Source organism: Myodes glareolus, chromosome 10 (genome assembly GCF_982192425.1).
Source record: "Myodes glareolus chromosome 10, mMyoGla1.1, whole genome shotgun sequence".
NCBI lineage: Eukaryota > Metazoa > Chordata > Mammalia > Rodentia > Cricetidae > Myodes > Myodes glareolus.
Window position 1 is genome coordinate 4,793,240 of NC_142035.1, and position 27,160 is coordinate 4,820,399.

Here is a 27,160-nt window from a genome sequence, read left to right on the forward strand (position 1 = left end):
TGTTGTGGTCATATTTAATTCAACTTCAAGTGAACTGGAGGGGCGTGGAGCTCTTCCTGCTTTACAGAACAGGCTCTCTAACAGTCAGTCACATTTACCAAGACATAGGCTGGCTGGCCACCCCAGTGAGCCCCAGCTAGAGCAAGAGCCTGGATCAGGAAGCACACTCACCACAGAGGCGACTTGAGGTGGTTCGAAAGACCAGGTGTGGGGCAAGGGACAGTGAGTTTGCAGAAGCCGACCTAGGAGGTCTGTGATGATCTTCCCCAGACCCCACCAAACCCTAAGCTGTCTTCTAAGAGAAGAGCAGCCACACCCATCACCACAGGTTACAGGAGGAGAAGCCAAACTCATCTCAAGGTCTAATCTTTCAATTACTTCAAATCAGTCAGTGTACAGTGAGGTAAGGAACCGCGTCACCAGCTGCGAAGCAGCACTCACACGCTCACACGAGCCTGCGTCTCTTGGAGTTACGCCCCACATCATCGCCCTCCTGGGCATCCACCTCACAGCCCAACGGGGACACCAGGTTCAGCAGCGGGTCCTCAGAGGCACGGCCGAAAAGTGCCAGTAGGAGAGCCACACCAAAGCCCGTGGCTCGCTCGCCCTGTGGACAGAGAAGGTGGAAATCCTAGGCCACGAGGATGAAGATGTCCTGACATGCTCAGAGGTGGTGGGCATAGCCTAGCTAAAAGCCACAGCTCAGCGTGGAGAAGGCCCGTGCCTCCTGTTAAGCACAGGTGAGGCTGGCCGGGAGGGAGGACTGCGGCACAGCAGTTACTCAGGGATGAAGAGACCAGAGGTCAGGGAGACCATGGCTGGCTGGAGGCTGGGCCACAGACAATCTGACGCACAACACAGACTCTTTCTGATGATCTCAGAAGCAGCTCTGAGCCAAGGGGGCTCGGGTCACCCGGCCTTGAGGAGCCCCCCGGAGGCACTTACAGCATGCACCGGAGCTGCAATGTCCAGATGGACCCAGACCCCAGGCCAGTCAAATCCGATGTGTGCAGCAACGAAGAGGCCAGCACAAGAGCTGGGGCTGTTGTCTCGGTCCTGAGGACAGGAGAAGGACAGCTGGTGACATCCTGTTCCCAGAAGTGGGAAGAGTCTGGACGGTCTGTCTAACCTACCCTTATCCCTCCTTAGGCACAGAGATACCTGCTGACCAGATGGATCAAGAGGGCTCCAACCTAGAACAAGGTTTCTACCTCCTCCAGGACATGGAAGGACCACAAAGAACCTGAAAGGGCAACTAAGTCAGACCCTGGTGTGGAGTCTGTTTATCGAGAATGTTCACTGAGTGTGTCCTAAATGAAGTTACACCTGACCTCTGCATTGTTCACACTGGTCTTCTGGCTCACAGACTCCCCAGGGGCACAGCTCTGCACACCTACCGCCACGGAGTTCTTCATGTCAGCCACGGCAGAGGTGAACTCGCTGAAGTGCAGCTCGGGGCAGTAGACCAGCGGGTGGACCAGATCCCCGCACTTCCGGCCAGCCTTCACACAGGCTACCTCCCACTCGGCACTGTTGGTGAGCACGGCTGCATGGTACTTCCCTGTGGCAATGCCCTAGGCAAAGAACACAAAAGAAGCAACCATGCCAGGAAGGACAGAAGAGAAATACACACGGCAAAAGTAGAGCCATAGGCAACAGAAACACACCACGGGAGAGGCGAAAGGAGGGCAGAGACAGGAGCCGGGAACAGCAACAGTAGGAGCGTATACTTCCTTGTCTCCAAATGACAGCTGCCAATAGGAGCGCAGGCCTGTGGGGGCTGCAAGGGTGACGTGTGACACTCACCTGTGCTCCAGTCAGTGTGGCCATGTCCACGATGATGTCAGCTCCCAGGTCTTTGCAAGCATACGACACCCCGTCAGCTAGCACCAGCCTGCCCTCCGCATCTGTGTTGTTTATCTCTACAGTCCTGGGTGTGACAGACCCCAGTTCAGGAATTCAGCTGGCCAGAGTGCTGAGTAACCAACCCCCTTTGTTATGGGAGAGCCCAGTCCCTGCATCTCCCCCATCTCCATGACATGTACCCTCCCCAGGAACATCGCAGGTGGGAGGCAAGGGTAGGTTTCTCCCACACCCTGGGTTAGGCCCAGACTGACCTAGCCTGGCTCTGGGAGGAAGCCCATAGTCTAAACAACAGTTCCAGAGCTGAGAGAGGGCTGCCTTACTTTCCTGAGTACAGAAGGTGAATGTCATCAGGTCTGGTGGCATTGGGGCCCACCGCATTCTCAGCCAAGCAGAACACAGCATGGAGGTTATCTTTGAAACCCTAAGAGGAGAAGCAGGTTGAGAGGTCCCATTCAGACCGGAAGTTCTGCAAGGGGTGAAAGGGAAGGGAGAGCCAGGTGCTCTCAGACCTGCAGACAGTAAGAGACAGACAGACTGGTGGGGCCCCCAGGAGTAGGAAGTGGGGCTCAGGGCTGAAGGTACAGTTGAGGAAATCCTTGCTAGAAGGGGCAAAGCCCTCTAGGGTTCACACCATGCAGCAGAATTTACTATACAGCATATGAAGAACCTTCAATTTGAGCAATCCTCCTGCCTCAGCTTCCTAACCATCATTCTTACCCCAAACAATTGCTACTGAGGGACCGATGACTTTACTTCCACAGTTCTTCCTGCCGGTAGTAATCACCCCATGGCAAGAAGGGGTCTTCCATTCCTGCATTCCTTCAGTGTGACCCCCTACAGTGTGGCTGTGCCTGGTGGCCGGGACAAACAAGCAGCCCTCCCCACAACAGGTACCCTGTGGGCTGTATCGCTGCCGCTGTGTTCATTCTGAGACTCTCTGAGGCACACTCCTTTTCAAGGGGATGGAGATGAGAGGCCAGGGCCAAGTGGACAAGTGAGTTAATCAGGGGAGCGCAGGGGCTCTTGTGTATATGTGAGTGTGTGAGGGGCTCTCAGTGCCCTTAAGCTAGGTCCGGTACCCCTCATGCCCATCAGTGAGTACCGCAGCACTGGCTGGTGGGAAGTTCAGAACCGACCTGCTGAGTACTTCCTTGCCAGCATGTCTCAGATGCCGAATCAATGACAGGAGAGAAGGACTTCTCCACACAAGTCCAGCCATGGCTGCTTCCTTCAGCAGGCACTCTAAGCTAGACCTTCTTACCAAACAATCCCCGCTAAGCTCCACAGTCAGGGAAGTGGAGTCCTGGAGAGAGGAGGGTCAAGTCTGAAGGAGGAAAACCAGAACTTACCTGCTTGATGGCGGCTCTGAAGGCTCCCAGGATGGCTGCGGCACCCCCACAATCTCGCTTCATCCCCGGCATAGTGGTCTACAGGGACACAAAGACCCAGAAGAGAGGGGATGAGCCACATGAACATGGACACCGCTGGCAGCAGGCTCACAGGCTCCAATCTACACAGCACACCAGGGCCTCGTCTTGCACAGGCCTCTCTGAAAACCATTCATGAAACGCGCCACCCAGAGAGAGTCTTCTACCAAAGCAAGAAGTGAGGTTCAGAAATGGTGGTGATAGACCTTGCATTTCTGTGCAGCTTTAGAGCTACTGAGCAATAGATAATATAATAGAGGGTGGCCAGATTCACCATGGCTGGGTTCTCCCACAGAGCCCTTGACCACAGGCAAGCTTGGGAGTCTACACTCAGAACCTCTGTCTTCTACCTCACCCACACTCCATAAAGACTGAGTCTCACGTAGAGTGAGACACCCAGCCAGCACCTCAAGAGGCTTGGCCAGGCTTCCCAGTGGCAATCGGAACTGCGGGTCCCTCCTTATACAGAAACTGGAGGCGAAGTGTTTGCAATAAGCCGTTTTGCCTGTGCTCCCCACTTACCATAGGTTCCTGCTGTGCCCACTGAGGGGGGACTGGGGGAGCCCCAGACTCATGTCTATCCCATCCGACCTGACTATGGACTAGCAGCCACTGTGAGCGGCTCTGGTACCTAGGAGTCGGGTCCAATTACAGTCAAACCGACTGTGCTTGTCCTTGGTCCCTCCATCTCCATTCACAGTGAGGGTACAGCTTACTTTGAATCCTAGTCCACTTGTCCTCCAAGCAACAGCCTGGATCCCTGCCCCTCCTGCCACAGACACTCACACTCCTCGCGGCCATGCGTCCAGCTATGCCTGCAGTGACAGCTGAAGCCGCCTGACTGGCCTACACTTGCCCAGCATTGGAGCTTTACTGGGGAGGCCCAGGCCAATGCCAATTCTTCTCCATGCTTTATAGTTAATATCTGGCTGGAAAGAGAATATCTTAGTCATGTCTTAAAACATTACCATCAAGTCATCAGTAGGAGGTAACAACACAGTACCATGCTCAGTTCACTGGTCGGCCTAAGCTGAAGGCCCCTGACACCAATGCAAACATCACCTCTTATGAACTACCTCTGTTGTTACATGTGTTTCTGCTGTAGAGATTTCAACTCAAATTGACAAGTTCCGACTTAAAATAAATACAGGACAAATGTTCACTATTTGCTGATGGTAAGACAGACCCCAAAAATTCTACCAAGGAATTCTGACAATTCATAAACACCTTCCATAAGGTAGCAGGATACAAGAAGAACTCAAAGAAAAATCAGAAGCCCTCCTTTATACAGATGATAACAAGACTGAGAAAGAAAGCAGAGAAACGTCACCCTTCACAATAGCCACAAATAAAATAAATTGGAGTAACATTAATCACAAAGAAGGCTGGTATGAAAAGAACATTAAATCTTTGAAGAAAGAAATTGAAGAAGACATCAGAAAATGCAAAGATCTCCCATGCTCTTGGGTAGGTAGAATTAACATAGTAAAAATGGCAATCTTACCAAGAGCAATCCACAGATTCAATGCAAAGTACATCAAAATCCCAGCGGAATTCTTCACAGAACTTCAAAGAACAATACTCAGTTTCATATGGAAAAACAAAAAAAACCTACCAGAGTCAAAACAATCCTGTACAATAAAGAAACTTCTGGAGGCCTCACAATCCCTGACTTCAAACTCTACTACAGACCTATAGGAATGAAAGCAGCCTGGCATTGGCATAGAAACAAACAGTAAGAACAATAGAAAGGAATCGAAGACCCAGATATCAATGCACACACCAACGAACACCTGATTTTTGACAAAGAAGCAGACCATTTAAAATGTAAAAAAGAAAACACATTCAACAAATGGTGCTGGCACAACTGGATATCAACACGCAAAAGAATGAAAATAGATCCAAATCTATCACCATGCACAAAACTCAAGTCCAAATCGATCAAAGACCTCTACATATAACCAACCACACTGAACCTCACAGAAGAGAGAGTGGGAAGTACACTTGAATGCATTGGCACAGGAGGCAGCATCCTAAGAATGACCCCAATAGCAGAGACACTGAGAGCAACAATTAATAAATGGGACGTCCTGAAACTGAGAAGCTTCTCTAAAGCAAAGGACACAGTCAACAGCATATAGAACGGGAAAAGATCTTCATTAACCACACATTGAACAGAGGACTGATCTCCAAAATATACAAAGAAGCAAGAAGCCAGTAATCAAAATTAGAAACAATCTAATTAAAAAAAATGGGGTACAGACCTAAATAGAGAATTCTCAACAGATGAATCTAAAATGGCTGAGAACACTTAAGGAAATGCTCAATATCCTTAACCATCAGAGCAATGCAAATCAAAACAACTCTGAGATTCCATCTTACATCTGTAAGAATGGCCAAGATCAAATACACTGACACTGATGACAACTTACGCTGGAGAGAATGTGGGATAAAGGGAAAACTCCTCCACTGCAGGTGAGTGTGAAAATCTGGTATGGCCACATTGGATATCAGTTTGGCGATATCTCTGAAAATTAGGAAACAATCTAACTAAGACACAGGAATACTACTTTTGGGTATATACCCAAAAAATGCTCAATCATACCAAAAGGACATGTGCTCAACTATGTTCATAGGAGCATTAATTGTCATAGCCAGAACCGGGAAACAACCTCAATGCCATTCAACCAAAGGTAGAATAAGGAAAATGTGCTATATTTTTCCAATGGAGTAGTAATGAGCAGTAAAAATAAATGATATATTGAAATTTGCAGGCAAATGGATGGATCTAGAAAACATCACATTGAGAGAGGTAACACAGACCCAGAACAATATATACTATGTATTCACTCATAAGTGGCTTTTAGACATGAAGCAATATAAAATCAGTCTATAGTCCACAGTCCCAGAGAACCTAGACAACAAACAGGACACTAAGAGAGACATACAAGATCTAATCTACATGGGAAATAGAAAAAGTCAACATCTCCTGAGTAATTGGAAGCAGGGGATCATGGGAGACAGTAGAAGTGAAAGGGAGAGGAAGAGAGGGAAGCAGAGACAAATTATATAGTTCAATATAAAAAATTAAAAAATAACATGTCTCAGGGTGGTAGGGAAGGTCAAACTCTCACTATTTGCCGATGACATGATAGTTTACATAAAGCAATCCCAAAAATTCTACCAAAGAACTCCAACAATTCATCAACACAATCAGTAATGTAGCAGGATACAAGATTAACTTAAAAAAAAAATCAATGGGCCTCCTTTACACAGAAGATAAATGAGCTAAGAAGGAAATCAAGAAGCATCACTCTTCACAATAGCCACAAATAGCATAGAATGTCTTGGAGTAACTCCAACCAAACAAGTGGAAGGCCTGTATGACAAGAACATTGTTGGAGGAGAGAGCTTCTTGGTTACCGGACACCCAGCTGCTCAGCCCCAAAATAATCACACGGAAACTGTTTTAATGAAACACTGCTTGGACTATTAGCTCGAAATTCTTATTGGCTAACTCTTAAATCTTAATTTAACGCATTTCTATTAATTTTTATATCACCACAGGTTGGGGCCTAACAGCAAAGCTTCAATACATCTAACTCTGACAGTGGATCCATGGCTTCTTTCTCACTCTGCCTTTTATCTCCCAGAATTCACTTCAGCTCTCCTTGCCTACGTAATTTCTGCCCTATCAACAGGCCAAGGCAGTTTCTTATTCATTGATAGTAATCACAACACAAAGAGGGACCTCCCACATCAGAATATTAAATCCTTGAAGGAAGAAATTGAAGAAGACACTAGAAAAGGGAAAGATCTCCCATGCTTTTGGGTAGTTAGAATTACTTACATAGTAAAAATGGCAATCTTACCAAAAGCAATCTACAGATTCAATGCAATGTCCATCAAAATCCAGCAGAATTCTTCACAGAACTTCAAAGAACAATACTCAGTTTCATATGGAAAAACAAAAAAAACCTACCAGAGTCAAAACAATCCTGTACAATAAAGGAACTTCTAGAGGCATCACAATTCCTGAATTCAAATTCTGCTACATACGTACAGGAATGAAAACAGCCTGGTATTGGCATAGAAACAGACAGGAGGAACAGTGGAACCGAATCGAAGACTCAGAATCAACGCACACACCAACGAACACCTGATTCTTGACAAAGAAGCAGACCATTTAAAATGTAAAAAAGAAAACACATTCAACAAATGGTGCTGGCACAACTGGATATCAACACGCAAAAGAATGAAAATAGATCCAAATCTATCACCATGCACAAAACTCAAGTCCAAATCGATCAAAGACCTCTACATATAACCAACCACACTGAACCTCACAGAAGACAGAGTGGGAAGTACACTTGAATGCATTGGCACAGGAGGCAGCTTCCTAAGAATGACCTCAATAGCAGAGACACTGAGAGAAACAATTAATAAATGGGACGTCCTGAAACTGAAAAGCTTCTCTAAAGCAAAGGACACAGTCAACAGCCTACAGAATGGGAAAAGAACTTCATTAACCACACATTGGGCAGAGAGTTGATTTCTAAAATATGCAAAAAAATTAGAAACTGGTCATCAAAATTAAAAATAATCCAATAAAAAATGGGGTACTGATCTAAATAGAGAACTCTCAACAGATGAATCTAAAATGGCTGGAAGACTTAAGGAAATGCTCAACATCCTTCATCATCAGAGCAATGCAAATCAAAACAACTCTGAGATTCCATCTTATACCTGTAAAAATGGCCAAGATCAAATATAATGATGACAATATATGCTGGTTAGGATATGTGGTACAGGGAACACTCCTCCTCTGCAGGTGGGAATGAAAACTGGTACAGCTACATTGGATAGCAGTCTGGCGATATTTCTGAAAATTAGAAAATAATCTAACTCAAGACTCATTTGGATATATACCCAAAAAATGCTCAATCATACCAAAAGGACATGTGCTCAACTATGTTCATAGGAGCATTAATTGTCATAGCCAGAAACTGGAAACAACTTCAATGCCATTCAACCAAAGATAGAATAAGGAAAATGTGCTATATTTTTCCAATGGAGTAGTAATGAGCAGTAAAAATTAATGATATATTAAAATTTGCAGCCAAATGGATGAATCTAGAAAACATCACATTGAGAGAGAGGTAAAGACAAATATACTATGTATTCACTCATAAGTGGTTTTTAGACATGAAACAAAGTAAAACCAGTCTATAGTCCACAATTCCAGAGAACCTAGACAACAAGGAGGACACTAAGAGAGAAATACAAGATCTAATCTACATGGGAAATAGAAAAAGTCAACATCTCCTGAGTAAATTGGAAGCAGGGGATCAAGGGAGAGGGTAGAAGTGAAAGGGGGAGGAAGAGAGGGGAGCAGAAAAAAAAAGTTCAATATAAAAAATTAAAAAATAACATGTCTCAGGGTGGTAGGGAAGGTCAAACTCTCACTATTTGCCAATGACATGATAGTTTACATAAAGCTACCCAAAAAATTCTTCCAAGAAACCCCAACAATTCATCAACACCATCTGTAATGTAGCAGGATACAAGATTAACTCTATAAAATCTGTGGCCCTCCTTTATACAGATGATAAATGAGTTGAAAAAGAAATCAGAGAAGTATCACCCCTCACAATAGTCACAAATAAGATAAAATGTCTTGGAATAACTCTAGCGAAACAAGTGGAAGGCCTCTATGACAAGAACATTAAATCCTTGAACGAAGAAATCAAACAAGATACCAGAAAAGGGAAAGATCTCCCATGCTCTTGGGTAGGTAGAATTAACATAGCAAAAATGGCAATTTTATCAAAAGCAATATACAGATTCAATGCAATGTCCATCAAAATCCCAGCAGAATTCTCCCAGACCTTCAAAGAATAATATTCAGTTTCATACCAAAACACAAAATCCCCAGCAGAGTCAAAACAATCTTGTACAATAAAGGAACTTCTGGAGGCCTCACAATCCCTGACTTCAAACTCTACTACAGACCTACAGAAATGAAAACAGCCTGGTATTGGCATAGAAGCAGACAGGAGGAACAATGGAATCAAATCAAAGACCCAGATATCAATGTACACACCTACAAACACCTGACTTTTAACAAAGAAGCAGACCATTTAAAATGGAAAAAAGAAAGCACATTCAACAAATGGTGCTGGCATAACTGGATTTCAACATACAGAAGAATTAAAATAGATACATACATATCACCATGCACAAAACTCAAGACCAAATAGATCGAAGATCTCAACGTAAAGCCAACCACACTGAACTTCACAGAAGAGAGAGTGGGAAGTACACTTGAATGCATTGGCACAGGAGGCAGCTTCCTAAGAATGACCCCAGTAGCACAGACACTGAGAGAAACAATTAATAAATGGAACCTCCTGAAACTGAGAAGCTTCTGTAAAACAAAGAATACAGTCAACAGCCTACAGAATGGGAAGAGATCTTCAACAACCCCACATCAGACAGAGTGCTGATCTCCAAAATATATAAAGAACTAAAGAAATTGGTGATCAAAATTAGAAATAATCCAAAGAAAAATAGGGGAACAGACCTAAATAGAGAACTCTCAACAGATGAATATAAAATGGCTGAAACACTTAAGGAAATGTTCAACATCCTTCGTCATCAGAGCAATGCAAATCAAAACAACTCTGAGATTCCATCTTACACCTGTAAGAATGGACAAAATCAAATACACTGATGATAACTTCTGATGGAGAAGATGTGTGGTACAGGGAACACTCCTCCACTGTAGGTGGGAATGAAAACTGGTACAGCTGCATTGGATATCAGTCTGGCAATATCTCTGAAATTTGGGAAACAATCTACCTCAAGACTCAGTAATACTTCTTGTGGAATATACACAAAAGATGCTCAATTATACCACAAGGACATATGCTCAACTATGTTCACAGAAGCATTATATGTCATACCCTTAACCCAGAAACAACTTAAATGCCCCTTTACTGAAAAATGGATAAGGAAAATGTGCTACATTTACCCTATGGAGTATAATCAACGGTAAAAAAAAAATAATAACATGTTGAAATTTGCATCCAAATAGATGAATCTAGAAAACATCACATTGAGAGAGGTAACACATACCCAGAAAGACAAATATACTATGTATTCACTCATAAGTGGCTTTTAGACATGAAGCAATGTAAAACCACTCTACAGTCCACAGTCCCAGAGAACCTAGACAACAAACAGGACAGACACTAAGAGAGACATACAAGATCTAATCAACATGGGAAGTAGAAAAAGTCAGCATCTCCCGAGTAAATTGGAAGCAGGGGATCATGGGAGAGGGTAGAAAAGGAGGGCAGAGAAAGAGAGAGGGGAGCAGAGAAAAAACTATATACTTCAATATAAAAAAAATTAAAAAATAACATGTCTCAGGGTAGGAGGAAGGTCAGACTCTCAATATTTGCTGATGATAGGATAATTTACATAAGCAACCCCAAAATTCTACCAAAGAAGACCTACAACTCATAAACACCATCAGTAATATAGCAGGATATAAGATTAACTCAAAAAGATCAATAGCCCTCCTTTACACAGATGATAAATGGGCTAAGAAAGAAATCAGAGAAATATCATATTCACAACAGCCACAAATAACATAAAATGTATTAGAGTAACTCTAACCAAACAAGTTGAAGACCTCTATGACAAGAACATTAAATCTTTGAAGGAAGAAATCAAAGAAGACACGAAAAAAGGGAAAGATCTTCCCTATTTTTGGTTAGGTAGAATTAACAAAGCAAAAATGGCAATCTTACCAAAAGCAATCTACAGATTCAATGCAATGTCCATCAAAATTCTTCACAGCAGAATTCTTCACAGACCTTCAAAGAACAATATTCAGTTTCTATCAAAAAACAAAAACCCCAGCAGAGTCAAAACAATCCTTTACAATAAAGGAACTTCTGGAGGTATCACAATCACTGAATTCAAAGTCTACTACAGAGCTATAGGAATGAAAACAGCCTGGTATTGGCATAGAAACAGACAGGATGCACAATGGAACCGCATCAAAAATCCTAGATATCAACACACACACCTATGAACAGCTTATTCTGGACAAAGAAGCAGAATATTTGAAGTGGAAAAAAGAAAGCACATTCAACAAATGGTGCTGGCATAACTGGATATCAACACGCAGAAGAATGAAAATAGATCCAAATCTATCACCATGCACAAAACTCAAGTCCAAATCGATCAAAGATCTCAACATATAAGCAAGCACACTGATCCGCATAGAAGAGAAAGAGGGAAGTACATTTGAATGTATTGGCACAGGAGGCCGCTTCCTAAGTATGAACCCTGTATCACAGACACTGAAACAATTAATACCCTCCTGAAACTGAAAAGCTTCTGTAAAGCAAAGGACACAGTAAACAGCCTGCAACATGGGAAAAGATTTTCACCAACTATACATCTGACAGAGGGCTGACCTCCAAAACACACAAAGAACTCAAGAAACTGGTCATCAAAATTAGAAATAATCCAATAAAAAATTGCGGTACAGACCTAAATAGAAAATTATAAATAGATGAGTGCAAAATGGTTGAAAGATACTTAAGGAAATATTCAACATCCTTACCCATAAGAGCAATGCAAATCAAAGTAACTCAGAGATTCTATATTAAACCTGTAAGAATAGCCAAGAGCTAGTACACTGATAACAACATATGCTGGAGAGTTTGTGGAGTAAAGAGAACACTCTTCCACTGCAGGTACAAGGGAAAACTGGTACAGTCATATTGGATATTAGCCTGACAATTTCCCTGAAAATTAGAAAACAATCTACCTCAAGACTCAGCAGTACCCACCTTTGGGTATATACCATAAAACTATTCAATCATACCCCAAGGACATGTGTTGAACTATGTTCATAGTAGCATTATTTGTCATAGCCAGATCTGGAAACAACCTAAATACCCCTTGACCGAATAATGGATAAGTAAAATGTGCTAAATTTACCCTATGGAGTATAATCAGTAGTAAATAATAATAATAATGATCATGATGATGATGATGATGATATGTTGTAATTTGCAGCCAAATGGATGGATCTAGAAAACATCATATTGAGAGAGGTAACCCAGTTCCAGAAAAACAAATATAATATGTATACATTGATAAGTGGCTTTTAAACATGTGGTGTCGGAGGTCCTTCTGTCTATGTGTTGCCTTTATTGTTTAATGAGTAACAGAATTGTTTTGGGCCTAGAGCAGAGCTATAGGGGAACCTAACTAGGCAGGGAAACTAAAGTGAATCCTGGGAGGAAGAAGGCAGAGTCAGAGAGATGCCATGGAGCTGCCTGAGTCTGACATGCCAAAACTTTGCCAGTAAGCCACTGCCATGTGGCGATACACAGATGAATGGAGATGGGTTAATATGTAAGAGTTAGCCAAGAAGAAGCTAGAAATAATGTTCCAAGCAGTGATTTAATTAATATAGTTTCTGTGTGGCCGAAATCAACAAGCAGCCTTCCTTCTACAAACTGGCATACCAACATGGTGGACTAAGTCCATGTAAAACCAGAGAGAGCTTGGAAAAGACCCTAGAACAAAAAAAAAAAAAAAACAAAAACAAAAAACAAATTTAGCCACCTTTTTTTTTTTTTCAGCTGGCAGTTTGCCACAGCTCCTTTAAGAGAGATTTTCCTAATCCAGGCATAGTAGGAAAAAAGCCATGCCATTTTGAAATGCCAGCTTTCTGGACCCTGCTGTCAGTGCAAACTCTGAATCTTTCTGGCAGGAGGACCAGCTACAGAGCATTTGAGTGGGGTTTGTGAGCAGACTGCTGCAGCTTGCTCAATGGTGACAAGAACTGGCTTTGTGTCAGAGAATGGGGCCGTGGGCATGACTCACAGAGGCACAAGTGGCTCTACCACGCTGGACTGGGCAGGCAAGCAGGTAATACCATATATAGCATAGTAATGACACAGTTTAAGTTTTAAAGAAGCACTTAGCATTTTAAAAACTGCTCCTGGACAGTTAAGAATTACAAATATGAAGTAAAGACAAATCCAGATGAGTCATAGTATTGGATAAATGTATGTAGGCTTGGGAGAGAGAAGAAAAGAGTATAGGGAGTCATAAAATAAAGTTAATGCTTTTTTAAAAAAAGGGGGGGTAAAGTTTTTAAAGAGACAGAGTACAGATAGTCATAGATTAAAAAGAATAAAAAAAATAAGCCACATAAAAATGGAAAATTCACAGAGCATCTGTATTATGTATATTATTGTGTTTTCTTTGAATATTTTGACTGTAAAGGAACTTAGTACAGAGAGACATTTCAACGTATGGGCTGCTAAAGTAAACCAGCATGTATATTATAAAGGTATCTTGACTTCACAATTTGAGTCTAAGAATATGTTGCTTTGGAAAAGAGGTTCTTCTCTTGTTTCCACAGAGGATGAGAACCAGTGGATTGCTTACAGACTGGTGTGATTTGATAGAGCACAATCCCCTGAAAGATTGCCGTGAACACCCTCAATAAATTACTCTGCCCAACTGCTGACTGAGATGAACTTACCACATAGGATACACCATGGAAGACCTGAATAACAGTACCCCCAAACAGCAGGAAGCAGTATGGACGGAACTACATCCATATTCCTAAATATTGTTTATAACTGTTTGTTTACATTTAAAGGAGGATATGCTATAGAGATGAATTTGCTTTGGTATGGATCTTAGTTTATTGATACAAATTTAAGGTAAATTTTGTTACACAGTATATGTATATTTCTGCCCTTGATTAAGGTATTATGATTGTGTAGTTCATTTAAAAATGTAATGTATAATTAAGAAATATAGGTTAATAGATAGTCTTCTATAATAGTCAAGATTATAGTCATGTTAGTTAGATTTTCTAGATATATATATATATATTTCAGTTAGTAGTCTTCAAATCTTTCAGAGTTATAGTTTTCCTTAGTTGTGATAAAAGATAAAGTAGATATAAATATTGTAACTGTAAATCTTAATTGATACCTGTTTTGTTATATGTAATTTTACTATGTTAAAGTTAAAGCCTTACTTTATGTTTAAACAGAAAAGGGAAATGGTGTGGAAGGTCCTTCTGTCTATATGATGCTTTTATTAGTTAATGAATAAAAAAACTACTTTGAGCCTATAGTAGAGCTATAGGGAAACAGAGCTAGGCTGGGAAAACTAAAGTGAATGTTGGGAGGAAGAAGGAAAGTTAGAGAGAAGCCATAGGGCTGACAGAGTCATACATGCCGAAACAATACCAGTAAGCAACTACCACTTGGAGATACACAGATGAATGTAGATGGGTTTAGTTAATATGTAAGAGTTAGCCAATAAGAAGCTAAAGCTAATGGACCAAGCAGTGATTTAAATAATACAGTTTCTGTGTGATTATTTCAGTTCTGGGCAGCCAGGAACCAAAAAGTAGCTCACTACCTCCAAAGACATGAAGCAAAGTAAAACCAGCCTGCAGTTCACAATCCCAGAGAACCTAGACAACACAAAGGACAATAAGAGAAACATACAAGATCTAATGTACATGGGAAATAGAAAAAGTCAACATCTCCTGAGTAATTTAAAAACAGGGGGCCATGGGAGAGGGTAGAAGTAAAAGGGATAAAAAGAGGGGAGCAGAAAAAAAATATATAGTTCAATATAAACAATTAAAAAAAATAACATGTCTCAGGGTGGTAGGGAAGGTCAAACTCTCATTATTTGCTGATGATATGAGAGTTTACATAATGTGACCCCAAAATTTCTACCAAGGAATTCCAACAAGTCAGAAACACCAGGAGTAATGTAGCAGGATACAAGATTAATTCAAAAAGACCAACGGGCCTCCTTTACACAGATTATAAATGGGCTGAGAAAGAAATCAAAGAAGCATCACCCTTCACAATAGCCACAAATAACACAAAATGTCTTGGAATAACTCTAATCAAACAAGTAGAAGGCCTCTATGACAAGAATATTAAATCTTTGAAGGAAGAAATCAAAAAAACACACCAGAAAATGGAAAAATCTCCCATGCTCTTGGGTAGGTAGAATTAACATAGTAAAAATGGCAAATTTACCAAAAGCAATCTACAGATTCAATGCAAAGTACATCAAAATCCCAGCAGAATTCTTCACAGACCACAAAAGGACAATACTCAACATTGTATGGAAAAATAAAAAACCCAGCACAGTCAAAACAATCCTGTACAATATAGAAACTTCTGGAGGCATCACAATCACTGAATTCAAATTCTACTACAGAGCTACAGGAATGAAAACAGCCTGGTATTGGCATAGAAACAGACAGGAGGACCAGTGGAACCAAATCAAACACCAGGATATAAATGCACATACCTAGGAACACCCAATTCTTGACAAAGAAGCAGAACATTTAAAATGGAAAAAAGAAAGCATATTCAACAAATGGTGCTGGCATAACTGGATATCAATATGCAGAAGACTGAAAATAGATCCAAATCTAACACCATGCACAAAACTCAAATCCAAATCAATCAAAGACCTCTACATATAACCAATCACACTGAACCTCACAGAAGAGAGAGTGGGAAGTACACTTGAATGCATTGGCACAGGAGGCAGCTTCCTAAGAATGACCCCAATTGCAGAGACACTGAGAGAAACAATTAACAAATGGGACGTCCTGAAACTGAAAAGCTTCTCTAAAGCAAAGGACACAGTCAACAGCCTACAGAATGGGAAAAGATCTACACTAACCCCCCATTGGGCAGAGGGCTGATCTCCAAAATACATAAAGAACTCAAGAATCTGGTCATCAAAATTAGAAATAATCCAATAAAAAAAATGGGGTACTGATCTAAATAGAGAACTCTCAATAGATGAATCTGAAATGGCTGAGAACACTTAAGAAAATGCTCAATATCCTTAGCCATCAGAGCAATGCAAATCAAAACAACTCTGAGATTTCATTTTAAATCTGTAAAAATGGCCAAGATTAAACACACTATGACAACTTACACTGGAGAGAATGTGGGGTAAAGGGAACACTCTTCCCCTGCAGGTGGGAGTGAAAACTGGTACAGCCACATTGGATATCAGTCTGGCGATTTTTCAGAAAGTTAGGAAACAATCTACTGCAAGCCTCTCATATTGAGAGGTAACCCAGACCCAGAATATACTATGTATTCACTCATAAGTGGCTTTCAGACATGAAGCAAAGAAAAACCAGCCTACAGTCCACAATTCCAGAGAACCTAGACAACAAAGAGGACACTAAGACAGACACACAAGATCTAATCTACAGGGGGAGTAGAAAAGTTCAAGATCTCCTGAGTAAATTGGGAACAGGGGATCATGTAAAATGGTAGAAAAGGATGATAGAGCAAGGGAGGGGAACAGAGAAAAATGTGTAGCTCACTAAAAACAATAAATAAATAATACAGGTACTCATAAGAAAGACCCTTATCTTGAAAGGTCCAGAGTGGGATTTTGCAGTCCTTACTGTATTACTTGATTCCTGGATCTTAGCTGGATACATTTTTGTACTTTAACTGTGCTGCTTTCAGAACTATGTCTGTCTTTCTGACCTCTTCATCCTGAAAGAACAGGCTTTTGAGATGTAGAAATGCTTCCACAGGCCTGGCAGCAAACCCTTTTAAAATGGCCTGCCCAGGAACTGTCTGTGATGGCTGTGCATGAAACGTGGTGTGCCCCTGCAAAGGTGTCACCTCCTAAGCAGAGTGCCAAGCTTTCAGTAAAGCTCAACTGCTTCCAGGAGGACTCCGGCTCCCTCTGCCCAGTGTCACTTCTGTCATTATAAAGGAAAAGGTTCTCAGGGCTCAGGTGCCATCTGCTCTCGTCACTTTGACACACACATGCAGGAAAGCCATGGCTGGCCACAGTGTCAGAGCCCTGGTCCAGCGGAGGCTGTAGCCTGGCAGTGACTAGGACTGGTCATTCTTCATGCACTCCTGGAAAACCACGTCCCGGTGACCTCACTTGCAGAAAGCCCCTCCAGGAATCGGTACCACTAAGTCCGTTTCCTGGAGCTGGAGAGATGTCTCGGAGGCTAAGAGCACTTGCTAAGTGGACTGAGCTCAGTTCCCAGCACTCATATGGTGCCTCAGAGCCATCCATAGGCTTGTGTGTGGTGCACGTACAGGCAGGCAAAACACTCATACGCATAATATACATCTTTAAAAAGGGTAAAAAAAAATCTCACCTGTGGGTGAGTCACTGTCCCTACTGCCTGATGACACACTTTCAGGGCAGCCATGACAGTGACAGGCCTCGCCAGACACTGCGGGAGGCAGCACCAAGAGATCATTCCCAGATGAGGTGTCAACACGGTAATAACAGGGCAAGCCCTCACTGGGAGACTACAGGGACAGCACTCACCACTGGCACTAAGGCGAGCTCTCCAGCACAAGGGGGTAGTTTGAGAAACTTGTGTATGCCACTTGACAGCCTCCCTGTGCTCAAGGACTTCTCTGATGAGCTAACGGTGACATCCAGGAATGTGAGGCTTCTGGTAGCAGGGAGTACACAGAAAGGCACTGGCAAGCACAGCTCCGTGTGCTGACAGCCTCCAAGAGATCTACCCGTCACGTACAAAACTGAAATCTGAAGCTCAGGACAGCTCATTTACTGCTTCGGGCCCCATATCAGAACATTCGCTTAAAAATACTTGTCAAGTTTAGATAGAATAGCAAGGAGTGTTCAGGGCCAAGGGACATGACTCCTCCATTATAAAATGTGTGTGGCCAGACTGTCTGGATGCCTTCCCGCAGAGACAGTGTGGCAGCCAGCGCTCAGTGCAGGCAGCACAGGGACCTAGATGTCCCGTTAGGTTCCCATGAAGGAGAGATTGACAGGATGTACAGTGTCCCACTATTTCTCATTTGAAAGTCACATTATCTTCACCACACTTTACTGTTCATGGGATTTTATTTTCAAATGAACCCCAATTTTAATGGCCTGCACAGGGCCTCCAGGCAATTGCCAACATCACCAACCAAATTCGCGCGGGATCGGTACTTTATGAGGGCGCGATGAGGTCAGGAGGGAGGTCTGATGCTTCCTAGGACCTGCCACCCCACTGGTTCCATTCTGCCACAGAACTCTTTGCGGACAGAACCGAGAAGGGTGGTGCCAGCATTCTACATGGTTTGCTCCTGGGCCACTACATGCTCCCTCTTGCTGATCTGAGTTTTCCGACCGGCCCTTGAGTGGGGCTGTGGAGGCAACTGCTGGTCAGGTCTAGGATTTTGTGTCAATCCCTGGAGCCTCACTGTCTCGTCCCATGCCAGGTGCTCAGTAAGGCTCAGAAAGCACCCCTGTTTCACCCTGAATTCAGGTGAAATGTTTCCAAGGGTTGGGGACAAGTGGGCTGGTTAAGAACAGCCAGTGTGCCCACCATGGTTTTTGTGTCTACCACGTTTGCAAGTTAGTCTGATCACGGGAGAACAAAGCTGCCGTCTCAGTTGTGGAGGCTGGCCTGGACCCCTGTGCTCTGGCTGCTTTTTCAGTTACCTGGACCAGTCTATGGCCTCTTGGAAGTCATATAACAGGGCCAAGAGAGAGGACCTCAAGCCCAGTGTTTCTCCTGAGCAACAGGAGTCAGATGCACACCTGAGGGGTCTGGCCTAGAGAAGCCACAGTCCGTGCTGACCCACCAACAAGACCATGCAAGAGCAAGCAGGAAGTTCACCTCCCATCAGAGAGAAGGTTACTGCAGATGGCAGCACTCAGGCTGCTGTGCCAGGTGCAGGGCCAGATGCTGTGCCAGGTGCAGGGCCGGTGCATGGGCAAGTGCAAGGCCAGGTGCAGGGACAGTTGCTGTGCCAGGTGCAGGGCCGGGTGGGGTTTTCCAACAGCAATAAAGCAGCTACCCTGCTCATACTTGATACTGGAAACTAAACATTCCTCTCCCAAATCTTCAGTTGCTTGAAGTTTAAGTAATTTCTGTGGTTACTGTTGCTTAAACCATATCAACATGGTCTCCTGCTCTCAACCGACTTCTCCCCTTAAGCAGACTGTTCTTTGAGGATAGAGTAAAAAGGCCACTGACCCTGGTGGACAGGCTCAGCTAACCGTTACCCAGTCGCAAATGCTACAGAGAAGTAAGACTGCTGAGCTGACTGCAGGGCTGGGACAGCTCGGCCTCAGTTACAGCACGGAAGTCCAGTGGATGAGAAAGATGCGACCAACCCCAAGGCCCACCATTCTTTCATTCTCTGCAAGTCTTAGAGTGTGGTGTTTGAGATATTTTGGCACACAGAGATCTGAGCGCATGGCCAGCACTGCAAGTTCTAGAGTATGAACTAGGGTTTGTTTTTCTCAGGAGCTTCTGGTGTCAATTGTCTGCGGTGACAGAAACACCTCAGAGTTAAAGTAGGAGTGTTCTGGGGTTCTGAGCAGGACCGACAAACAGCCCTGGCTCCCATGTGCATCCAACACAGATATGTGCAAGATGGATGACGTCAGACTCACAGGATGAGAGACCCGAATAAGCTTCTTTAATGCCGTAGTGCATTAGCAATTAGCAGAGACCGAGATGGAAGCTGGTTTTGTGGGTTTTTCCCTATTAAAATACATTAATGATATTTGAAGTGTTAATATGCTGCCGCTCTCTTTATTTGGACTGGAATATTTTTCTTTTCAAAATTTTCAACTGGCAAGATAATATGTGTGGAATTCAATAAAAGAGAGTGTTTGCTATTGGGGTTATTTTTAAACCTGTATTATTAGTTCCATTCCCTGAGTAGTCCTGGAAATAATTGTGTTGGATAGAAGAGGAGGGATTTTAAATAAAACAATCGCCCACTCCTGATACCTCGTGCATTAGGTACTCGAACACGCTGGTCTGAACTGCACCCCAAAGCCCACATCTTACCTTCCCTTTGATGCTGAGACCACCGGTATCATAGACGATGCCCTTGCCCACCCAGGCAATGGTCTGTGTGGCTCCGTCAGGGGTATGGCTGAGGACCGCCAGAGCAGGCGGGTGGAGGGCGGCTTTGCCAACCCCATAGATGCCTGTGCAGGACAAGCGAGAGTATGAGGAGCAGACTCACCAGTGGAGACTTCCGGGGGGCCGCAGACTCTGGTGTTGGTGCGAACTGTCCCACCCAACTCACCCCCAGCTAGGGGCCAGTGTGGGATGGGGGACTGTAGGTCCATTCCAACATCTAAGACCGCAAAGTATTGTTAGGCAAGAAACTCACTGAGCAGAAAAAATATCTGCACCATGTTCAGGAGGAACAGTCAGGACAGCAGCAGGAGATGATTCTTGGGTGATGCTTCAAGGCCTCTCCCAACCACAGGGGTCCCCCTACCCTGAGCTTCCAGCCTTCCTTCTCCAGCCGCTCCCATGGCCCGTGTAGCATACCCTCCCTTGCTCACTCTCCACTTCCCAAACAAAGAGGAGCCCACTGAGCACAGAGGATAGACCTCAAGGTCTATCAACCACGATGAGGGTGAAAATGACCATCTGACAATCTCCCACTCATCAGGCAGGACCCACGGCAACTGCTACCTCCTCAGAGACACTTCCCAACATAAAGGGCCTCGGCCTCAGTGACTGGTTAATGTGTGTGGCGGTGGAGGGGGAGGTTGGCATGGCTAAGACAGCTGACCTCCAAGGACACCAAGGATGAGCACTGGCATCCAGCAGTCCCCTTTCCCTTGACTGAGATGGTCCTAGGGTCTCACGTGTAACGGCACTCAGAAGCAACAAGGCCTTCTCAGACAAGGTGGACATGCTGCTTGGTCACGATTCACAATTCACAATGTGACTAGCAGCCCCCCGGCCCCCAAGGCTAGCCAGCAGCCTGTAGTGGCTACTTTCTGAAGTCTTCACACAGTACAGTTGTGGCCAGAAGAAACCCCAAGTCATGAGAGGTCTGCGACCCAGAGAGCTGCTTTCTGAGCCCGGAGGGACTTAGACCTGTGAAGGACCTTGTTACACAGTCATAGGCCACTGATGGTGACTCTGTCTGCTCAGGCTAATGCACCTCAAGATAGCCCAGCTTTTCCTCCAGCTTCTAGGTACAGAGAACCGAGAAGGAGGTGGCCTTGGGAGAGACATGTAGGTGAGGACAGCCCCCAATGAATGGATGTTGGAGTAAAATGTTCCATACAGAGAACACTATCCACTGGAATGCTGAAAATGGCCACGACTTTGTGTATTCGAGGAACAGAGGCCCTGCTGAGCTGGCTCTGAGCAGGGGTGTGAAAGGAAGGAAGAGACCAAAGACGGGGGAAGGACATGGGTGGAGTGGCTCCCAGGATCAGCTTCAGAGCCTGGAAGGCTGCCCCTGCCTCCCCAGGGATGCTCTGCTTCCCAGTTCAGTCTTGGACTGAAACCGAGTATGATCCTCTTCAGATCCCAAGCAGGAAGAGATTGAAAATCCCATACCAAATGCCATCTCTACCACTTGGATACCCTCAGCCTCTCCTTGGGGTGGGGGTGGGGGGCACCCCTACACACCTCCAAATCCTCTGGTCTTCAGCTGCTCATCCCGGATGATAGTGGGGGTGATCCCCAGCTCCTTTCCAACTTGGCTAATTTCCTGGAGGTATTCATGGAAAAAACAACATGAGACATGTAAAGAAGTCTTGACTCAAGGTGAGGCTGGGCTTCACTCCAAAGATGAGTCTATCCATGGCTGCGTGGTGGGAAAGGAACCACCTCAGAAGCCAGGGGCTGCACCTCTCATGATTAAGCCCAGGGGAAAAGGCTGGCCCTGCACATTTAGCTTCCTGGAGCTCCCACGCCCTCAGCTGAGGATGCTGGCCTTTGAGCAAGGTGGACTCCAGAATCTAGTGGAATCGGCCCTGGAATTTCTAGGCCACAGAAAGAGCAAAGTTCAGGCTTCCCTGGCATCTCCCTGTGGTCCAGACACCCTCCCGGCCCAGGTTGGCACCTCTTCTAGCAGGAGAAGGGCCACAAACCTCAAGGAAGATGTCTGTGTTCATCTCATTGCACGGTGTATCCACAATGCGGGCAGCTAGCCTCACGCCTTCTGTGGCATTGGTTAAACACTAGGGAAAAAGACAAAGTTCATCACTGGGACCCTGGGACAGGGTGGGAAGGAATGCCCTTTCCTCATTCAGTTCCCCAGGGACCGAAGACTCCAAAGACATGAGACTCTAGGAGGATGCTCTGGGCTGCTCACAGGCAGGAAGAAACGGGGGCTTTGGAGATCCCCTACATATCACCCCAAGATGTTGAGGGGTGCTTTCCATGAGTCTTCCTAGTCTTCCTAGTCACTGCTGTGAAAGAAACAGGACCAAGCTCTGTCTCATGAAACCCATGAGACTCAGAAGACCCAGGAGAAGACAGGAACCTGACGCCATAGACTGCACCAGACCTCTGGCCCTGAGCTAAGGACAATTTGGAGGCAGCCTGATAGTGAGTGAAGACGCTAGAGGTATTCAGAGAGTGTGGCGCCATGTCTCTGCAGAGCCAGCACAGCCCTAGACCCCGGCTGCCCATCTTTCTCCGCCACAGGGCCTGTCTTCCTCTTAGCTGACTTGAGCGGACCTCTCCCTTCATTTAATCGAACGTACCCTAAACCTCTGAAGCCAGGGACAGCCGGCTACGTAAGCGCCTCTGTGCCAGCCGGAAGAAACAGATATTAAGGGGCTTGCGGAGGCGCAGGGCAGCAGCTTGAAGTTCATCATCACCTCCCCCGGACTTGTATGTCAGGAGGGCAGGCGCAGGTCGATTCTGCCAGCCGGCCACCGCCCCCGCTGTCTGATCATCACTGGAGCCACTGCCTGGCCCAGGTAATTAAACCTCGAAGGCTCCGCGTAAAGACCTGGGAGCTGACAGCTCAAATATGAGCCGTGCTCGTGAGGCCCCTGCCACCTGACAGCGGCCGGCTGCCTGCGTGGGATGTGTGTTGGGCGGAGGACCGGCCTCAAGGGAGGCAGGTATGACCCTGCAGACCCTCCACAGGCATGGAGCTCCACAAAGCAATGAGTGAGAGGGAGGGGACTAGAAGCCTTAGTTCCTACACGACAGAATAAAGCGACATCCACTCACTTCTTCCGTACGTGCTTGCGTGAGGTCTGCTACATGCCAGGCAGCGTGACAGACTCTCAGGCAACTGGGGGGGGGGGTGATGCCAGCAGAGACAAGGGTGGAGCAACAAGTTAGAGTCCACGGGACACACAGCTCCAGGAATGGGGGTCGAGGGGACACCCTACTGAGGAGAAAGGAGGAGGCAGCACAGACCACAGAGGGTCCAGACACGCCACATCTGGCAGGTTGAGGGATGCAAGCAGCTGCTGTGGGAGGGTGGGAAGCAGTGCCGAAGCGATGGGAGTGGAAAGAAGGGAGGGTGAAGTGTAGGCTTCCAGTCAAAGATCTGGGAGAAGTCGGTGGGCCTATAACTCAGAGGGAACTCTCCAGGGACAGAGAACAGACATGGTCTCAGTGGCCATTGCCAGGTAAAGTCCAGAGGCAGCAGACACCTCCCAGAGTAGAGACACTGAGGGCAGAGGGAAAGAGGATACAGGAGGATGAAGGCAGGTTGGGGGAGCAGCTGGGAGTCAGGGGCTTGAGAATCGGTGCGCAAGCTTCAAGGACAGATGGCCAAACCGTGGCCCTTGGAAACCAACCAAACTGGGTTGGGTGGGTGGGTAGAAGGATGTTAAAAGGAGTTAAGCAACTACACTGTTGTCAAGAACACAGTAAGCTGATTCAAGATGGTAGAGGTGGCACATGCCCAGGACAAAGCCCTCAAGTAGGGGCTTGTTTGGGGCTCAAAGTGACAGCCTTCCCGAGACCAAAGTGGAGGGACAAACTGGTCTCTGGTTGTTGGGTGGAAGCGAAGTCAAAACAGTGGGGTTGGGGACAGCTTTGTGGGAAGACAGCCAAGGTCAAGCACCTCCATTGACTGACAGGTTGGGCATAGTTTCCAGCATACACAGGAAGTACACAGCTTCAGCTGAGACCACACACATAAAAATGCTCTCCAGCCAAGGGTAAAACAACCCAGAATCAAAGCACAACCATACCAGGTGCTGAGCAGGCACTCAACAAACACTAACGGAAGAGAACGGGACCTAAAAACAACACGATAGTATCCTGCAGAAAAGGGAGGGAAGAGCTCGCCACCAGAGCTCCCAGCGGGCAGTGTGCCCTCTAGACACCCACTTGCAAGGTGGACACTTCCACCGGGCCATTGTCTTGTCCCACCAGGAAGAACTCCACCATGACGGTCCTCTTCTCTGTGCGCCTGGATGCCCCTGAGCGGTGTGTGAAGAGTGGGAAGGCCCGGGCCAGGGCACAGGCAGAGGCAAAAACCTCAGGCTGCTCACAGACCATCTGTAGTGAGAGAGAAGCAGGGTAGGGCTGAGGCTAGAGGGATGCCACCGGGACCCTTCAACACCAGCTCGACAGTGGACAAACCCAGAGGTCTGGGACCCACAGTAACCTGAGGCTACGTGAGAAACATGTCTACCACCAGACGTTGTCTGCTCTTTCCCAGGCAGACGAACAGGGCACAGACATAAGACCAGGCCTCAATAAATTTAAGCTGGCCTCTCTGATTCGTCACGCAAACTGATCTAGTGTAAATCACTTCGTGGCTGGAGAGTTAGAATGGGAGGTCACGTGGGCCAGGAATGCTCGACCTGAGGCCTGAGGCGGGCAATCGGCCTTCTGAGTACCCTGAAGGGCCAACGCAGTGGGGCCCTGGCTCAGCACTCACCAGGATGCACCGGTGGGTTCCAGGAGGCAGGCAGGTTCGCACAAGCCTGGTGATGAAGTGGGCGGCAGAAGGGCTGTTATGCCGACTCACCCTGGAAGGCAGGGCTGCCACTGTGGCACAGTTCAGGTAGAGGGGACAGCTGTCCGTGGGGTTAGGGTTGAGCGTGGCCAGAGCTGCCTGCCAGAGCTAGATTAGAAAGGAGACATGAGACAGGCCGGGCTTCAAAATGTGTGTTGTGTCAGGAGATGCCCTACAGGCCACGCCTGCTTGTCTACAGCACCCAGGCAGCCACCAGGCAGCTGTGTGTCTCTCTGGCGCCCTTCCACCCTCGTGGGACTGCACCTCGGGCTGGCAAGGCCTGTCTGGGGACCCTCTGCTTCAAACACTTGGAAGCCCGGCTCCTGGGCCTTGGCCAGTTTCCATGGAAGCGGGTCTCGAGGCCAGAGGCCACGCGAAAGGCTGCCACTAGGTTTTCTGGAAGGCCAGGCCCAGCGGCACGGATGCAGGTGGCTCGGCCTGGGCAGGCCGGCGACACGGGCAGAGCCTCGCAGAGGCCAGAGCCATCGGGGCAGACGGCCTGGTCTGTCGCGGGCCTGCGCCCAGGGCCCGGCGGGACGCGCGGGCGAGGCGGAGCCTGTGTCGCAGGGCCTGGGCTTGGCGAGCGCATGGCGGCCGCGGCCCGCTCACCTCCTCGGTGACCCGGGGCTGCAGCTTCCCGCGGACGTGGCTCCAGGGCACGCGGTGCAGGTGTTGCAGCTGGCCCAGCAACAGCAGGGGCCGGCTCTGGGGGTCCGCGTCCCCGGCGCTCGCCTGGAACTGCAACCCCACGCTCGCCATCTTCCCCCCAAAACTCCCAGCCCGGCTGCCCGGCACCCAGCGCCCCGCTCCGGCCCGGCTCGGCGCCGCCCCGGCCCGCCTGGCCTCGGCGCCCCGCCTTCGCAGTGGCTGCCGGGCCGCGCCGCCCTGCAGGGCCCACCCGGGGCGCGAGGGGGCGCCGGCGGAGGCGGGGCGCGGGCCGCACTGCGCCTTCCGGGCCACCGTTGGGGACGAGTGGCGCACGAGTCCCTGGAACCGCTCCAGCTCCTACCCAGGCGCCTTCCAGTTGGTTCCTGGACACGATGGAGTCTCCCTTGCCAGAGGCTGCCGTGGCCACTGGGCCGGACAATTAGGCATGCAGGTCCCCCCTTTTTCAGCGTGGGCCGCCTCCTCAGTCTAACCCTTGCCAGAAAGGTCACTGTGCAGCAGTGCAAGCAAGCTGCCCCTGCAGCCTGCACTTGGTCACCTGTGTTGGGGAAGAAAAGTTGACAGAGTAGGGAGGTTATGGGAAGTCATTTGAAAGGAACCAGCTGCTAACCAACACTGCCCAGGTCTAGACTGCTCCATACACGGTGCTGGTACCCCTGAGTAACCTCCAGTCTTGTATGTCACTCTTAATCTGAATTTCTTCTTTATTATCAGTCTTTACAAGTAGCAAAGCGAGATGGCTCAGTGAGAAAAGGACCCAAGACCTGAGTTCTAACCCTGGATCTAGAAGAGGCAAACCAACGTCCATAAGTTATCCACGGACTCTTAGGCAACCACTCACCTCCGCAACCACACACACACACACACACACACACACACACAGAGAGAGAGAGAGAGAGAGAGAGAGAAAGAGAGAGAGAGAGAGAGAGAGAGAGAGAGAGAGAGAGAGACTATATAAATAAAAAATTAACCCAGCAAAATCAGATTCATAGCACGGTGTTCTGTCCCATTAACCAGATTCATAGCACGGTGTTCCATCCTACTAACCCCAAAGGCACCACTTGCCTTATGTCACTACCCACAAGCCATCTATGGTGTCCACTCCCTCAGGTTTGAAGGGTTCTGGCAACACACAGGCCAGAGCAGGCCAGTCCTGAAGACAGGCATGGAAGGGGCATCACAGACTAGAAGCTGAATGAGCCAAGGGAATTCCTTTGAAATATTGGCTTTCCTGACACAGAAGGCAATGCTAATTGGATCTTACTTTCTTGAAAAAGATTTTTTACAGAAATTGCATGTTTTCACACATTCGTAAAGGGTACTAAATGTTCCTCGAAGATCTATCCTGATTTTACGGTGTTTGCAAATACAGTGCGAGGCACG

The 27,160-nt window shown here is 46.5% G+C and overlaps 1 protein-coding gene across 1 annotated transcript; it reads right to left on the reverse strand.

The window, feature by feature from the left end:
- Positions 1–25,936, reverse strand: Npepl1 (aminopeptidase like 1). The gene is made up of 12 exons (XM_085696934.2): positions 25,721–25,936; positions 25,034–25,219; positions 24,478–24,648; positions 22,266–22,355; positions 21,802–21,883; positions 20,206–20,348; positions 3,216–3,293; positions 2,187–2,287; positions 1,807–1,930; positions 1,398–1,574; positions 946–1,056; positions 1–607 (listed from the first exon to the last, which is right to left on the reverse strand). Exons 1-12 carry the CDS (start codon positions 25,868–25,870, stop codon positions 446–448), a joined length of 1,575 nt encoding a protein of 524 aa, XP_085553060.1. The 5' UTR covers positions 25,871–25,936; the 3' UTR covers positions 1–445.
- Positions 25,937–27,160: the final 1,224 nt, after the last annotated feature.

What these genes read in the sequence shown, in the direction of transcription:
- Npepl1 (XM_085696934.2), bottom strand. Translation starts at nt 25,870, where the DNA reads ATGGCGAGCGTGGGGTTGCAGTTCCAGGCGAGCGCCGGGGACGCGGAC. An exon ending in AGCCCCGGGTCACCGAGGAG is followed by an intron (nt 25,220 to 25,720) that starts GTGAGCGGGCCG and finishes TTTCTAATCTAG; the next exon opens with CTCTGGCAGGCAGCTCTGGC. An exon ending in TTGCAGCTCCGGTGCATGCT is followed by an intron (nt 608 to 945) that starts GTAAGTGCCTCC and finishes CTCTGTCCACAG; the next exon opens with GGCGAGCGAGCCACGGGCTT.